The sequence below is a fragment of the Trachymyrmex cornetzi genome, unplaced genomic scaffold (assembly GCF_001594075.2).
Source record: "Trachymyrmex cornetzi isolate Tcor2-1 unplaced genomic scaffold, Tcor1.1 scaffold15, whole genome shotgun sequence".
Lineage (NCBI taxonomy): Eukaryota > Metazoa > Arthropoda > Insecta > Hymenoptera > Formicidae > Trachymyrmex > Trachymyrmex cornetzi.
In genome coordinates this window covers 923476-940777 of record NW_017296091.1, presented here as the reverse complement: position 1 = coordinate 940777, position 17302 = coordinate 923476, and the positions used below count along the sequence as shown (strand labels likewise).

At 34.2% G+C, this 17302-nt stretch overlaps 1 protein-coding gene across 1 annotated transcript; it reads right to left on the bottom strand.

The window, feature by feature from the left end:
- Window positions 1-2290: 2290 nt before the first annotated feature.
- Window positions 2291-7401, bottom strand: LOC108758022 (FERM, RhoGEF and pleckstrin domain-containing protein 1-like). The gene is made up of 11 exons (XM_018502731.1): window positions 7198-7401; window positions 5125-5327; window positions 4939-5028; window positions 4427-4802; window positions 4238-4347; window positions 3904-4044; window positions 3672-3826; window positions 3227-3351; window positions 2942-3102; window positions 2567-2826; window positions 2291-2485 (listed from the first exon to the last, which is right to left on the bottom strand). The coding sequence occupies exons 1-11, from the start codon at window positions 7232-7234 to the stop codon at window positions 2410-2412; spliced, it is 1734 nt and encodes a 577-aa protein (XP_018358233.1). The 5' UTR covers window positions 7235-7401; the 3' UTR covers window positions 2291-2409.
- Window positions 7402-17302: the final 9901 nt, after the last annotated feature.

The window sequence follows — 17302 nt, the reverse complement described above, 5'->3', positions numbered from 1 at the left end:
AAAAAAATGAGAGAGCAATCGTATTGATATATGTTTATTACAGCAAAACATGATAATCATAGTACATAATTATGACATTCATTTGTTACATTCGCTTGTTTATCTCTTAATTGCAAGAAATAATTTAAAGATGTATTCGAAATATATACGATGCAGGTGAATAACTGAAATAGAGTTATAGATAATTTCGATAACAAGATCAACAGTTTTAGCCAAAAAGTAATTTATTAGGATTAGAAAGTTACTTTGAGGACAAGTGCTACATATTATAGAGGACATACATTTATTCTGGTAAACACTAGCATATTATAACTTACGTACTTATGTAAATTGTCTAATGCACTTTAATTTGATTAGAATGTATTCCGGTCTTTTTCTATTTTCGACCTCATTGTTGTACCTAAATGTTATACTATCGTAATTTCTCATCATTGTAGATATGACTGTCCTTCTGGAATTGCATTCTTTGTGATTAAAATGAGGCAAATATCTACGCTTTAATATATTAATATTTGAGTTTATTTTATTTACGAATATGTATCTGTTAGATTGTTAAACACTCAGAAAGCATTGTACATCAATGTTTAATTAACGAGGCAAAGGTACTTTAGGGACCTATTGGTAATTTATTTTAAGTAAATTTCTATATAGATATGTCTTCGTAAAGCGTTGGTTAAACTTTCACTCACAGATTTTCAATCAGGCAGTATATTTTTCCCCGTTTTCTCTTTTCTCATTTTCTCTTTCTTTCCTTTTTTTTGTTTTGCTCTATCGTTATTAAACTATAATTTAAATCATATAACAAACAACCTTCTGAAACAAATCCGAAAAATATATTTTTAAATGTCAAAATTAAAAATGTTTTCTGACTAATAAAGCGTAATTCAACAAATCAATACATTCTCATATTTTTAAAAGACTTCTATATAATCTAAATACATCAAGCTAGGTTAACAATTAACTTAATGATTATTCATCTCTTTGACTCATTATTTAGATAGATTATCTTAGGGATTATTTTGTCAATTAAATAGCTGCGCCACACAAAGAGATAGTAAAAATAGATTATATAGCACTATATTGCCATCTTATAAAAAATTTCTCGCAGTCTCTTTGTGCAAAAGCTATATCATAGATTGATTCTAAAAAGCGCAATGGCACCATTTACTAAAACTTATAAAATCATAAGCATTTCCTTAGAGCTACTATTCATAATATAAACATTTTTCCATTTTACACATTTTGTTAATACGAATTAGATAGTACAAGAGAAAAACGTTAACAAAATTATTGTCTTATTTAAAAATGATAATCATTATAAACAGGTTTGATTATAAAATTGGTCCAATATTAATACTAATATGTATAATTTCTTGTGGATGTCATTAAGTTTCGCTTATATTACAACAGAATGTGTTTTCAAAACGCACTAATGTTAATATATCTTAGATTTAACGTTAACCCGTTTTATACTGGATAATAATCGCGCAGTAGCAATCATTTATATATAACGAGTAAATTATATGACAAAAACTTTTGTCTTTAAGAGAAAATGTTCAAAAATATATTACTTAATATTATATTGCTACGCTATTCAACTGCAACTTGTTCGCGCGACTATTGTTCAATAAAGAACAGATATAAAAAAGCTTTATTAAAAAAAACTCCTATAAACGCGAATATACATTTAATATATGTGCAAATTTTATATTTACATATTTATATATATAGTTCTATCTCTTTCTCTTTCTATGAATAACATTCTTTATAAATTTGTGACATAATATTGAGATTCTTGTCACTTACGTATATATGCATTATATATATATATATAATGCCATTTTAAAGTTTTATATTAAAAGCATAAATCACATATCAAAAATTCTTGTGACTTATACAAAAAAATCTTTTTATTTTTAAAATCTAAATAATTTTCTATACTATCTTTATCGTTATATTTTTATATATTGGCATAACAATTTTTAATTGTCTTCAAAATTTTGGAGTTCTTTGGAAGAATGACTTAAGTCAAAAAATACAGTACTCCAAAGTCATGATTAAATATTTTAATATTTAATATTTTAATTTTAAGTAAATGCTTGCAATATATTATTAGCAAAATAATAGAATAATAGCTTAAGAATAAAAAATATGTAATTAAAGACAAGTTGTTCTTCCAGAAAACTGTATACACAATCAAAATTTATATTATATATAATATCTAAAGTATCACCAATTATGACTATCTTTTGATTTTGTATATAAGGCCAAATATTTAGACTTTTTTGTTGTATATCATTTTTAAACTACACTTCGTAACAGGATTCTATAATCTTAACTATTTCTAATCTTAATAATTATATATATATATATATATTTCGGTAATTATATATCCATGTAAATTTAGTTCTAATACTCTTCTTTTCCATTCATACTAGTGGGCACATGACTTTGTTGAGTTGCACTTCGAATGACTTCAATCCATCTGAGAAAATATAAAGTTATTGTTGTATTTTTCTTTTAAATTTTAGCTTTTTAAAATTATAAAAACATCCTGTATATTTACCTCCCAAAAGTGTAATCACTTTCCGCTCGAAAGAAATATACATGGTTTTTGAATTGTAACTTAAATACAAAGTCCTTGTTGATCCCATCTTTTTCTGATGGTGTAGAAACAGCATATCCTAATAATGGCAAACAAGCTAATGGGAAGTCGTCTTGATGAGATTTGTAGAAGAATAAACAAAAGTTAGTAAATACAACCCAAAGCTTTTGCCAACCATTGCTATTCTTGAATTTCCGTAGAAGAAATCCACTAAGCTGGTTCTGAAACAATGCATGTAATGAATATGTCAATTTTTATGTAGAATATCCAAGTACGTCGTATAATGACTGATAAGGTATCAGTAATACACAAATACTACTCGGAACTTTAACATACTTGAAACGCTCGTAGTTGATCACTGTAACTAATACTTGTATTACGATGCCAACAAACGTGAACTGTAGTATTGCTACGTTGTGAGGCCTTCGCACCTCCGCAACTAGTTCGATCTACTTCTAATCCTACACCATCTCCCACTTCATCGGCTGAACCTAGAACTTTTATATTAAAAAAAATCTTAGAAGAAATCTTCTTTCATTAAAAAAGAAAGCTACGATGAAATATTCTTTCACTCAGTACAGACACTTCAAGTTTATATTGCTTAATTTAACAGTTACTTACTACAAGATTTTAAACTTAAATACGGCATTTTCGCATCCGATGCATCAATCTGTACTATAGCCATGTTTAAATCTTCTATCCATCTCTCTTTCTCTTCTTCGTTGCTTGCTGCAACTGTTAATGATCTGCAAAAATAAAATTATTTAAATTTTATGTCTTCTTTTACTTTTGTTATGTTTTTAATTTTAATAGTATAACATTGAAAATATTTTAATTTCTGTCTCTTAAAATATCTTTAACACGACTGGTTCACATTCTTCTGAGTTCGAAGTCACAATCATACTGATGATCATTAATAGCACGCGTGCTTCAATAAAATCAGTTTAGCTAGTTGACTTCTCAATAACGATACGGCCTTTTAATGACTAGTATCTTGTAGTATATTTTTACACTTTATTACTATCTCTTCAATTGTACAATGTAATTCAAAGCGTTTGATATTTACTGATTTCCTTGTCCATCGATAATAAAAGCAAAATCTGTTCCAGTCTTGTTATCTGCATCTTGAATCTTCATTCCTTTCAATGGTAGTTGGCCATGCACACGGAAACATTGCGTTGGTTGTTGGGTACGGAATGTATACAGTAATACGTCTGAGAACTGAAAATAAACACGATATTAATCTGTTATCCGACTTATCAGATTCACATTCAATAAGAAACACGTAGGATACTTACCAAGAAGAACATACGCTGTTGAAAACCTTTACGGCTGTACTTCTGCAGGCATCCTTGCCTGATAAACCTTCGTCCTTCTTGTACTAGATTATCAAAACCAGTAATGTCTCTTTGCATTTCGCATAACTGCACTAAATTTTCCTACAACAGTATACAATAAAGATAAAAATTAAAAATAAAAACTATAATCTATTAAACAAATTGATATAACATAACTGATTTTACTGTGAATTAGTGGAAAAACAATCAATACTTTTATAATTCAGATCCGTTTTGTTAATTTTATTTGTTAGGTTCTTGTATCAATCAATCCTAATTGCCTTAATTTTCTCACCGCTTGATTTATAATCGTGAGTCCCTCGAGCAATGTTTCGCCGAGTCTGTCTCTCGCTGCCAAACAATCCTCAAAATCGGTATGATCTTTTGGATAATGATCCAGTAATCCTAAAAAAACATCACTTTGAGAAATGAAGAATTATCGGTGTACATGTTGCAAATCTATAATCTGATTTCGGTTACTCACTGTCAATAATACTGTTATAATGCAATAATCGTTGTAGAGGTTTCAAAAGGAATGAAGTTAATGGCAAATAGCAATGCTTCTGCGACTCGAAATCACGGCAGAGCTGGTCGAAACGTCGCGACGTTCGCATGGAGTATTCCATTTTCTCCAATACCGGGATGAGATTTTCCAGATATTGGTCGTAGAGAGGCAGAATGTTTAGAAGCGTATTGTATAAAAAGTCACCGATATTGTGACGAGCGTTGCTCTCCCAACGTGCCAGCCGTGCCTCCATTTCTTGAAGGCAGGGTCCATGTACGTCGGCGAGTAGCTCGATTAAAGACACTACCGTCTCCCCTTCTAATGCCGCTTCTCTAGAAACTTCCTCGCGGAACCACTGCACATAAATATAAATCACAACTTAAAATTTGTGAGTCTTCTTTCTGTTTCTCTGAATATAGGACATCTTCTAAACTGAATTTATTTCAACTGACGTGTTTTCTATCTCTGAAATAAAGTGCAATTTCACATACCACATTAATAACATCCAAATCCTTCTTGTAAGTTCGTTCTGTCATGAGAAGCTCCTTAGCTATGTAATAAGCTTTATCGGTTGGCCATCTCTACAAATAGGAAAATAATAAGTCTTGGTTACTGTTTCCCCCCCCTCCCTTAAAGAGTTATCGTTGAAACAATATGTCGATTATCAATAAATCTACCTTTGTTTTTCTAACTTCTGTTTCTTCTGCTTCCCCGTTTCGTATATTTTTTATCGGGCTGAGATCCGGCGAGTTTACGATGCTCGCATTGTTCATCTCGACTCCGCCATTCGTTGTTCGTTTATCCGGCGATTTCTCAGCAGTATATACAGAATTATTATTCTCCCGTTGATTAGATATCTCCTGCTTTTCAGCTTGAACATCTGTAAATAAATATCAGTTAGATACCCCGAAAGAAACAAAAATTAAACAACACGAGAATTAAAAAAGAGATAAAATAAGTGTTGATGAAATATACATTAAATTTTATGTATATATATATATATATATATATGTACACAAGGGATCCCAAAACTGGTGGTAAGTGAGAAGGGAGTGGTTCTACATGAAAAAATAAGTGTAAAATGTAGAATATACTTTTTTTATACGAAACTATTTTTCTGCAAAACAAAGTCTCGTATAAAAGTTTTACTGTCTATTTTTTTACTTAGTTTTTATGTACAATTATTCCCTTCACGGCTGTACTATCGGTCAGTTCTGGGACACCTTGTATACGTATAAGGTGTTCATTGTAACCTTTTTTTTTAACTGTCGCAAATATTTCAAAAATGATGCGATTATTACAATAAACACCGTTACAAAAGAACATATATATAGGCACGCATGCTACAGTGCACTATTTATATCTGTTCCTTTTTTTATTGTGATTTTTGCAGAATTGTAAACAAATATTGATGGCTGATTCAAATGCAACATAAAGTTTGGGAAACTTAATCGATGAATCGGTGGCACATCTATAACAAGTGTCTATAACATTTATACTAACTTTATGTAAACGAACAGTTACTCTCGATATATTATATAGACATCAAGAAATTTATAAGTAAGAATTAATCTCTACTTTTAGTCCAGCAAAAGAGTAAATTTTCAACATCTCTATCGTAGCCTCTGTTCTAAGAGTTCTTTCTTATCTTATTATCAATAACCATTTAGCGGCATTATTAGGCGGATGAGTTATAAATATTAAAATGTATTTCAATGTATTTAAATAAAGGCAAATAATGCTCTGCGAATAACTTCGAAAATCTCAGTGAGATGCGTGCAGTATTTCTAATTCGAGAATAAAAAAAAAGATCGATCCTCTTTGCGCAAATCATGGTATAAAGGTAATGATGCGAGTGAAGAGTGCAGATAATGTCGAGTAAGCTATTTTAGTAAACAAATGAGACATCAAAGCCAGCGTATACGGTTTCATTCCTATGAAAATTCATGCCCAAGTACGTCTATGAAATATCGTGCTCCAAGTCACAAGCAGCTAATAAAACGATTAGAAGCCGGATCAAGTTAATGCTAAGAATCCATAATGTAACAATATTCTACATTATTCCACTGATGCAAAACGCATGCGGAAATAAGAAATATCATATCGAGATCGCACGATATTCGCAATGGGCGAACGGAAATTCCTCAGCAGCGAGAAAATCTCCGATCGAACTCGGCTTCCTCTGAGAGGAAGATAAAATGTAGTGAAAAGAACAGAAAAAGATATATGCGGTACAACTAGGAATAAGCTACTCCGCCTATACTTTGCTTCGGTTGTAATGACGTAATGATCATTCAAATACGAGTGCGGACTTGTAACGCATTTGCATGAATCTCTGAAACCTTGAAAATATATTTCTCTGGCCTTCGAGCGCGATAATTAATAGCCGTATTACTTCCAGGCTTATACAACGTGTGAGATCGCGTGACTTCAAGAGTATTTTGATACTTTCAGCCTTGATCCTGAAACACGTGACTTATTCTTTGTCATGCATTCGTCTTGAAAAAGATTCGTGTTTATTGTTAAGAACGTACACTTACTGAATTATTTTTTTCTAAATAACTTTCAAAACTGCAGCGCTCAAATGCAGAGTACATGTAGATCTGTTTATGGATTATGCAAATGCGACAAAAAGCCGAGACTAAACAGGAATTCGTGCTATTTCAGTGGTTCGTGAAATAATGACGAAGAGAAAGAAACTGTAATATCCACAATTAAAACAATTAGGCATTGTAAAGGGGATTACTCACACGTAGTGTCATCCGTGTCGAACGACGAATCCGGCATTGCGATAAAGAGATACGGTATGAAGAACGGAAAAAAAAAAGAAAAGGACAGGCCACATCGCAGGGGAAGGAGAAGAAAACGAAGAAATTCAATATTCAATTCGGTAAAAAACAACAGATAAAACGAGGCAGAACAGCAATGCTGTGAATCTCTGTCGGACCCGAAATTAAAATGTCAATCTGATCGCACGTGGATAACGAAAAACGAGGGCGGGAGGAGAAAATTAATATTTTTGAATGAAAAAAAGGAGAGAAAACGAAGATATTCGTCCAGAAACCAAAGTGAAATTACTAATGCAGATCCGACATGTGACTTTGTATATAATTTATTGTTATCATAATTAATGTATCAATAATCAATGTACAATAGATTCCCTACGCTTGGAATACCGCTCTTCGTCCTTTGGACGTCGGTAATTCCCCCACGTCCCTCCATCGAGCTGTGCCTCGATATATATCGTTCGAACACAATTAATCGGTCGATATATCGAACGACCGACGAGACGGCGCACCTCAACCGGGGGAATCACCGCGTAAAACAGATATATTTTTTATGTATATATATATATATTTATATATTTATTTTTATATATATATAGCGTTAACAAGTACGGTATATCGATAAACGATCAAAAAGTGTTACACAAATTACAAACGGGGGATAAGGGATGGGGGGAGCGTTACGCCGACACGACAGACACCTCGACGTGTATCCTGCTCTAATTATCTTGTCCATCGCATTTCGTTCCGATCTTTAAATCGGGTCCTAATTGTACGCAATTATATTTACCTACGCATACATACGCGGGTGTGCGTGTGCGCGTATACAAGATGTCCTACCGTTACCAATTGACGCCTCAGATATCGTAGGACTAATTAAGAAAAATAGCAAAAGTTATGGAGCTGTTTCGATAAAATTTGAAGAGTCATTTTTTTTAATTCTCAAAAAAAGAAAAGAATGCGTTGAGAGAGAGAGAGAGAAAGCGAGAGATAAAAGTTAGTGGAATCTCCTGTCTCAGCGCTTTTTATCTCGATGAAAAGAAATGAATTTGAATTTAACGAAAAGATAGACTTTCATAACCGAGCTATCAAAGAAACAGAAATAGAAAGAAGATATCTATGGCTAAGACAGCCGGTAGGGCATTCCGTATACGAACGTCGTATATTTCGAACGCTCACAAATCGAAGCAAAAGTCAGTTGACACGCGAGTAACGTCGTCTTTGCAGACCGGAAACGGAAGATGAGCGAGCTCGAAGTTACATTGGGATGACAACAATGTGTGATTACCGTCCGGTCGATGATTCTCTCAAGGACTCCTTTATTGCTAGTCTCGTAAGCCATTAGAAGAGACGAAGCGTATTTAATAGTAAAAAAGGACGTCAAAATTAATGTAATACAAACTGGAAGACAAATAATAGTTTCAATGAGAATATTGCGTGAAATTAACACTTCGCGACCCTATTGGAATTTCATATTATCGTTATTAAAATCGACAGTCTTATAAAAACGTTTGACACTGAGAGATCGAGGTGTAAAAACATAATGCTTACGTTATAATTTGCGACGATATAGAAAAAATTGTCGGCTTAAAATACAAATATCGAGCTTTATCGTTGATAAAGTTTAAAGCCGAATAACGTTTGGATACGCGACAAATATCCTCAACAAATATCCGAATCAGAGTAAAAAGAGTTCCGTAAGAACAGCTAATAAACAGCTTATTCTTAAACGTCATTATAAATCTACGACTGGCCAAATTTGCCCCGAAATATGTGGAAATCAGACACATTAATATAATATATCCATGATTAGAAAAAATAGGTGCATTTATATTTGCATGCAGTAGAATTTGCGAAAAGAGAAAAACTTAAAGTTATTTTACACTCTCTCTGATTATGACGAATCCATTCACAAAATGTTTGGCACTATTTTATCTAAAAAAATTTTCCACCGTGGTTGTCATAATTAATATTATCATTCTACGTATGGTTAATACAAAGTGCCTTCTCTTCTTAACGATTAACGCGTTCGTGAATGAACAGTGCCAAGAAACAGTGCCAAGAACGAAGTTGTTCGATTCATCTTCATCTACTTTATAAATGGCCAAAAGTTATTAGGCAAAATTTATCTTTGTTTCCGTCTTACAAACTTAAACATACAATTTGTATAATACCCGATTATTATGGAAATTAGCGCTTGAACTTTTCACTAGAAATTTATTTCTCCAGTGTTCATATTTTGCCGACCTAATACGCAGTTCCGAAATTACAAGAGTATTAAAATTTCAAGCTTCAATTCAATTCGTATTTTCTTCTTTTGCACGCAAAAAGTTAAATGCCACATATCCAACTTTCCCGTTGTTAAGATTAATTCCTTCTGGTATTTGAGAAAGTGAATTAAATCGCAGTTACATTCAATTTTTCACTCTCAGAACGAAATCTGGCCGAATACAAATTAATATTGTTATTATTATTAACCCTGTATTGCATGACTTCTCTCGATACTAATCAACTTTAAAAATAAAAGACGGCAAATTTGTAATATTTAAATCTTGTAAGAAGACACGTGTTTCTTTATAAGATTAACTTATTTATAATATTATTAAAACAATATTTCAAAATAAAATCGATATGATAAAATCGAATACACTCAGCTATATTTATCCGGATTTTTACGTATAACAAACGTAATGCAATAGAGGGTCAACTATTTATAACATATATCCATTGCGAGTGTCTCTGCGATTGACTACTCGATACATAACAGTCGTTCGGCTGTCACGCTCGGGTTATATTTATATATTGATCCCCTGAACCACTATCGAGATACGATATTGAGAAGCACGGAGGATGATTCTTTAGAATTCATAGTAAAAACAAAGGGAACACGGGCACATAATATCCATCAATTACGAACTTCTCGCCCCAGGCGTCAGGCATTATTGCTAAATTCGTGAACATTCGTATAGTAAATGTTAACTGTAATAATTCGACTTGTTGGGAGGTTTATAGGAGAGAAAAGCTCACAAAGTTCGAACATTGAGGGAGATTTAAACAATTTCAATTGTCGAGCATTACAAGAAACGTTCTCAGCGCCTCTTGTCATTATCATATGAATGATCCTTCAGAAGATTTTGAAAATAGGAAAGAGCGCTGAGAAACTTTCCGTTACGGTGACATAATATTTAAAATGTCTGAATTGTTTATATCTATCTCAGATAGTCTCTTTCGTTGGAAGGAAAATTGTACAAGCTTCGAATAAATTGAGGAGAAATGGGACGGAGAGCCGAGGATGAACTCTTACGGTGTTTGTCCATACACATATACTGCAAAGATACTGTGATAAGAATTACAATTAAATGAGCATGGTGACGTGACCGAGAACGGAGACTTTGTACAATTAATTAGGGGTTGACGTGACGAGACATTGTGATAGGTGGCAAAATACGTTCGTGATTCGTGACAGGGGCGCTACGTAATGGTTCCAAAGGTTCCTAAATAGTTAATAATTGACGTAGAAGTATATGTGTAACGTGTGTGCGCGTGTGTGTATATATATATATATGTATGTATGTATGTTGTGCGTGTACATGTGTAATAATGATGAATAAGATGCGGGAACGTTCAGTACCACGCTGCAACTAGAGATGTGAGTTTGACGATCGCGTTTTGCTATTATTCTCCACTCGTTTCAACAATATCATGGCAATAAAGAAATTCATAGATTATTTTTTTTTTATCTCGCTATCACAGCTTAACATAAGGCAGTGCGAAAACTGGTCGAAACTGTTCGATTTTGTGGAGAGACGTCGCAGCTGAACTGCGAATATTTCACCGCTTAAATTATTCAACGTTAGGGCGTCTCGACGAGACCGTGTCCTCTCTCGTTTTTTCTCGAGACTTGTCGACATGCTACTTCGGAAGATATCTCGTGCCCCTTCCAATTCGGGAAGCCGCCCTTTGTTAATATAGTAGCGTACCATCAATGTGCCATATCACGATCGTTCGATTAATGTAACTTCGTATGTTCGTATGAGTGAAATTCACATCTCTACGCACGTTCTAGGCAGGGGGAAGGCAGGAACAGTTGACTATTATATATAAATGTATGTATAGCACAGACTAATATAATGCAAAAATATGAGGGGGTGACGTTTTCGAGGATAAATTGCTTGAAACTACAAGAGTATCGAATAATGATGGAAACTCTTTGAATTCAGTTATAACAGTGCGACATCGCGTATATATACAATTGGGAATAGACATCGCACAACGTGTACAGCGTACTTTATTCCGTAAGATATCGAAAATTACAGTATTACTTTAACAACGTGTTAAAACATCGCGTTCACGCGTTTTTAGAAGATCTAGTTGCAACAATCTAAAAGTGCAGTGCCGGTGTATCGAGACTGTGAACATTTTGTGGACATTTTGTGCACACACGAAAGTCATCAGATTTTATACAGCGAGATTGTCTTTAACACTTTCTTCTCTTTTCTTTTCTCTTTTTAGATCATGAGCAACGTGACGATCTTCAGAATAAATACTTTAGAATAAATATGGTGTGGCTGAGGAGTTAAGTGCGTCTAAGATCTAAAGGACCAGAAATCTCGCTACGGAATGGAATTAACGAAAGCGGAGAAACATGCTAATAAAGAGAGAAGCTGGTTAACAAAAGTGGTCCAAGCGAATCGCGAGAGGGGACAGCATGTTTTATTCGCAAAGGCGAAGTCTTCAATCCTCTGTCCTCTGAGAATTCTGACAGGAGAGAAAAAAAAAAGAGGGAATTTCGTGGCGCTTTTATACACACGCGGAGCGATTTGGACATATAATATATACCGTCCAAATATATATACATTGATGGTATTAATATATATAAAATATCGCACACTCCGTGGTGTCGCTAGACGCTAAGGATTTTGTTTTCGACAGTAGAGAATTTTTACAAATCTTACGCTGTGTAATAACGAGAGAGCACAATATTCGTGGCTTCCTACCTCCCCCCGCATGAATCACAATCCCGCGATAATGCTGCGTGAAAATCAAACGATCGCAAAGCATAGTGTTGAAGGGAATTGCAAAAGGATGTAGAGTAGAAGCTGGTACGCTTGGGATCTTGGTTTTTTGCGCTCTTTTCTTTTGAGTTTTCTTTGTTCTCAATATAATCTCGTTTCGCGATCCTTTGGTGCGTGCGGCCGCGCGGTCTACTCGCGCGAGCCTCACTGTCGTGTAGCGTGGTACTTTCTTAGCCTCAACAGTGTGCGGTGTATGGCTTCCCGTTCAACGTGGGTACAGCGGTAAAAATCGATTAGTCAGGGTGCGTGGTGTTGCGTGAACCATTACGTTACGCACCTGGTTCACGCGGTAATGCATGTGCCAGGCCGGCGAGTTCACGTATCCGTTCGTGTAGGTCCAGCGATTGTAATCACCACCACCACCTGTCGAAAAGCATATGTAAAGTACACCGGGTACATATCTATATGTATACAAGTATATACGGTAGTCTGTCGTGCGAAGGCCTTGTCACTCTGTTCGTGATGTGTGATTTAGGGGACCCGTACACTCTCCAACATTGAAAAGAGCTGCCAATACGGCGCTTTCTTCTCCGATGTGAAAGATCTGCTGTTCTTTTAAAGATACTTTCACGTATTTTGCCACAAAAAGATAGGGAAGAGGCAAGGCAAGGAAGGCTGTGTCTAGTTCAGGGATGATTTAAACGATGTGGTTTCGTGATGTGGTTTCACTGATATTGCCAATGTCATTTTTCTTTGAGCAATCAAAATTAAAATGAAAAAAAAAAAAGACTAAATTCGATAAAAGTATACAAGCAAAAAGAATATAAAGATCAAAAAAGTCTTCGAAAATGATTCGATTGTTTTCTAACGAGAATATATCAATGATTCTTTTCTGAGAAAAAAAATCAATTCAAAATTGATAAAAAAAATCAGTAAATATTTAAAGAAATAGGTCTAGGACGCCCTGTCTAAAAGTGATATCGTCGTAAATATGTCATTCCTTTTTTTAAACTGATCGACAAGTGTAGCTGCTCGAGGCACTTGCTTGGGCACTATTTCTAAATCAGATAATTCAATTTCGCGTGTCGAACGAAACGACACGCTTGATAATTGTATCTCGAAGAGTGAACTTCGAACTTTTATAATAGATAAAATGTGTATTCTCGATGTATTTCCGTTTAACCTTTTATATGGTTTCATATGTTCAATTGATGTATACAAGGTGTCCCAGACCCAGTGAGCTATCTCTTGTTCGAGTCTGACGTCTGTTCAAAAGGCGTTCTTCACGAGTTCTCGAGTCGACACATCGCACGAGGACGGAAATACCCGTGTCGATATTTGGTTTCTTCGATTCCTCTATGTATTACGCGTTGGTTCCGGATGCGACTGTATAACGTGTTACGAACTACGAGATTGAGTGAGAGACGTGATGACAGATGGGTTTGGGGTTCTCTGTTCCGAACTCGGACGGCGCGAAAACTTTCGCGGACACGTCAATGATCGCGCAAAGCATATGATCTGCATGAACGGGGAACAGGCGTTATGTTTTACAGGAAACAAGACTGTGAAGCGAGTCGGCAACTTGTGCGCAAACACAAGTGAAGGACCGGGGGAGACAAGTGCGAGATAGAGACGAGTGCGAATGTGTAAGTGCGATTGGAAACCTTCTAATCAGAATTTTGATCACCAGGGTCCAACACTTTTCTTCAAAATTCCTTTAGAAACGGAAAAATCTGTGATCTTTATGACGCACATAACGTACATCAATATTTATTAAGTTTCATGGGTATTCAATTTTGACGAATAATTAAAAGAAGTGAAAAGAAAACCGAAAGAGCATTTTTGAGGTTTTCTGAATGTCATTTAAATAGTCCCTTTTTGTAATTCTAACGAAAACAAAGATACGAAAAATTATATATTACAATAAAAATAGAAAGAGAAATATATTTAATTTAACTATGGAAATTATTAATCAAACATGGATAAAACCGCATAATTATTTATTTACATATTAAAACGTAAAAATATCTCATAAATTGCAACTGCAGATTGCTTGCTTACTTAATTATTTAAATTAGTCCAAAATATTAATTAGTTTTATAATGAAATTATAATTTATATAGAAATATTATGTTAAAATTAAATGGAATATCATTTTATAAAATTTGAAAAACATTATTTTTATAAATTTTATTTTATCAGCGAAAATTATTATAAAGAAACTACATCATTCGATAATATTAAAAGAATTAAATGTTAATAAAATCTCTTTAAAGTGTTAATTTACTTGTTATGTTTAAAAAAAAATAGCAATGTCAGAAATTGAAAACGCGAATTGAAGAACAGTAATGGAAAAATAGCAATTAAAAGTTGCTATCTTAAGATTCTGATTAGAGTGTTTCTAGGAGTAATATCATAATCCGATCTTGATCGTCTTAAGTTTGGTGTTAGATCGTCTTAAAATTCCATCAACCAACGGAACTAATTTTATATCTTAAAATCGTAATTAAAACAATCTTAAATTTAAGATCGGACTATGAACATTGCTCTAGGTGCAATATCATACGATGACAGGACCGAATCTGACGATGCACAAATGCAGGAGCCAAGAGACGGGGAGGACGTACCAATATAGTGAGTTACGGCGAATTCGATGGAGTAAACGCGAGTGAACAGAAAAAATCACGAAAGTGATAAAAAAAAAAGAAAAAAAAGAGAAAACAAGAGAAAAAGGAAAAGAAGAAGGGGGTAAAGAGGGTGAAAAAGAGAGAAAATTTTCAATCGAGTAAACTAAACTGATGAAAGTGACGTTACATTGTTTTCTTTTCGTAATGAAACGTTTCGGCAAACTTGTGCCATATTTCGTCTCTGCGGTTTGGTAGCGTTCGTGCGTCTCCGATCGAGTTCGCCGCTGCACAGATACTCATACACAAACGGAGACATAATGATACTAATCACGCATCAAAGGGTTTTATTCGACTAATCGCCCAGGCCGTGCCACTATAGACATTAACGTAACTAGACCAGTATGACCTCTGTACCGATTACATTCGGAGAGATGAATCGTATGTTAACCGTTCGTCATTAGTGATTCTGCACCATAATTTCTCAAAAAGAGAAAAAATTATGCTTCTCTTCAATAAATTGTGATTCATAGATTAAAGTATTCAGAATTTTAGCTTGGTTATTACATAACAACTATAATCGTTAAATTTATCGATGCGCAAAATGTGATTTTTACTTAAACTTAACTTTTATTTAAAAATTAGCGTCCTAACATTCATACGTCAAAAGCCCTCTTTATTTCAATAATTTACATATGCCGACGCATATAATTTTAAACATAATTTATTTAAATTTATTTATTTATCTAAATATCGCTGCAAAAAAGATCGAAAGAAAAAAAAAAGACATTGTATCGTAAATCACATAGGCACAGATAAAGGAGGAAAAATCTTCGATCTTCGAACTCGAAGATAAGTCATGGGAAGCTCTTTTCCAAATAGAGATACATTTACGGAAGATCTTTTGGAGATTTGTTTTTCTCGTGCGTGGTCAGATAAGCCATCTATCGTTTCTATGTCATGCTCCAAATTAGGACCATCGTGGAATTGCCGAAACCGCGACCTATTTAAGTGATTCGGCAACAGCCATTCCGATGGTCTCTCGCTTCGGACAATCCCGGGATAACTGTCATTCCTAGCTTGGACAACGACATGTACAGAGTGTAGTCAGAAAATCCAACAATATGACCCTGACACGTATCGACGTAATCCTGAAGTAAATCTCGTTCGCATTTAAGCCTATGGCTCGGAACATGCGCGGATATCAAAATTGAAAGTTCGCCAAATAAAGCACGCCATCATTTATCGGCACTCAGCGTTCGTTCCTGTGTGCGTTTCACATATTTCGCACTATGTATCCCCTTCATCGTCATATACGATCATCAGATAACGATTTTAATGGAGCCGTGTATAATAACGATGATATGGCGAGAATCTCCGATATATTAAGAGTACATAACGATTTCACCTCGTAATCAGGAATGCTGCAATTCCCGAACGAATTATTGACGAATTATTGCTGTAATGAATTATATTTACCACGAATCTATTCAAAGATACTTTTTTTTCGGACATACTTTAACAAGCCTTTAAAATTAAAGTAATGTTTTAGTTGCCATTTATAAATAACCGCGTTCTACAACAGGAGGAGTAGTTAAAGTTACCTAGTTCCATATCAATTAAGTCAACCCTGCTATTCCGTTTGAGATCTATTTTTATCTGTTTTCATCTTTAAGATGTAACAGGTATCGCACCTAACATTTTAAAAGTTCGTAGCTCGATATTCCGTTTTTTAAATACGTATTTACGAAACGTATACAAGAAAAATATCCATATTCGATTAAAACCAAATTAAAAACTATAAAGAGATTAAATTAAAAACTATAAAGAGATTAAATTAAAATTAAAAATACTATGAAAATACTAAACAAGCGTCGCGACAGCTCTAAAGTAAAATTAAAATGGCAGCAATTCGAGGATTCCTTATATCCATTCAACAAAAATAAACAAAATCGCGTTTCTGACAATGTCGCGTAAATTTGCAATTGTGATCGTTATCCCGGAAACATATCGTGTACATTCGTAATACCCATATCAGACTAGAGATTGAGATTGAATTGAAATTTGACCAATCGAAGCAAAGTTCACTAAACTTGATATTGGTTTTCTTTTTTCCGACTGGTCTTCTGATGAGTAAATTCCAAGGCAATCTCAATTTCTAGTCTGATATGAACATTACAAATGTTACTCGTTTTCTTTTTTGCATAATCTGTACCTACGTTTACATATACTTTACCTATCTAAAGACGCGTTAAGGGAGTCACATGCACACGCACGTGCGTGCATAAACGCGTCGTAATTAGCGTCGAAATTGTTCACGCCTCGCTATCATAGTTAAATTATGCACATGACAAATATGGTATAAAAACTAGGCACAATACAAGCCAATGAGAAATCCAAATGGGACTTTCTATTGCTTCGCTCGAATCG

Excerpts from the sequence above, each read along its gene's own strand:
- LOC108758022 (XM_018502731.1), bottom strand. The coding sequence starts at position 7,234 with ATGCCGGATTCGTCGTTCGACACGGATGACACTACGT. Across the intron at positions 4,803-4,938 it reads ATTTGGATGTTATTAATGTG|TGGTTCCGCGAGGAAGTTTC; the intron begins GTATGTGAAATT and ends ATTTATGTGCAG. Across the intron at positions 2,486-2,566 it reads AGTGATTACACTTTTGGGAG|ATGGATTGAAGTCATTCGAA; the intron begins GTAAATATACAG and ends ATATTTTCTCAG.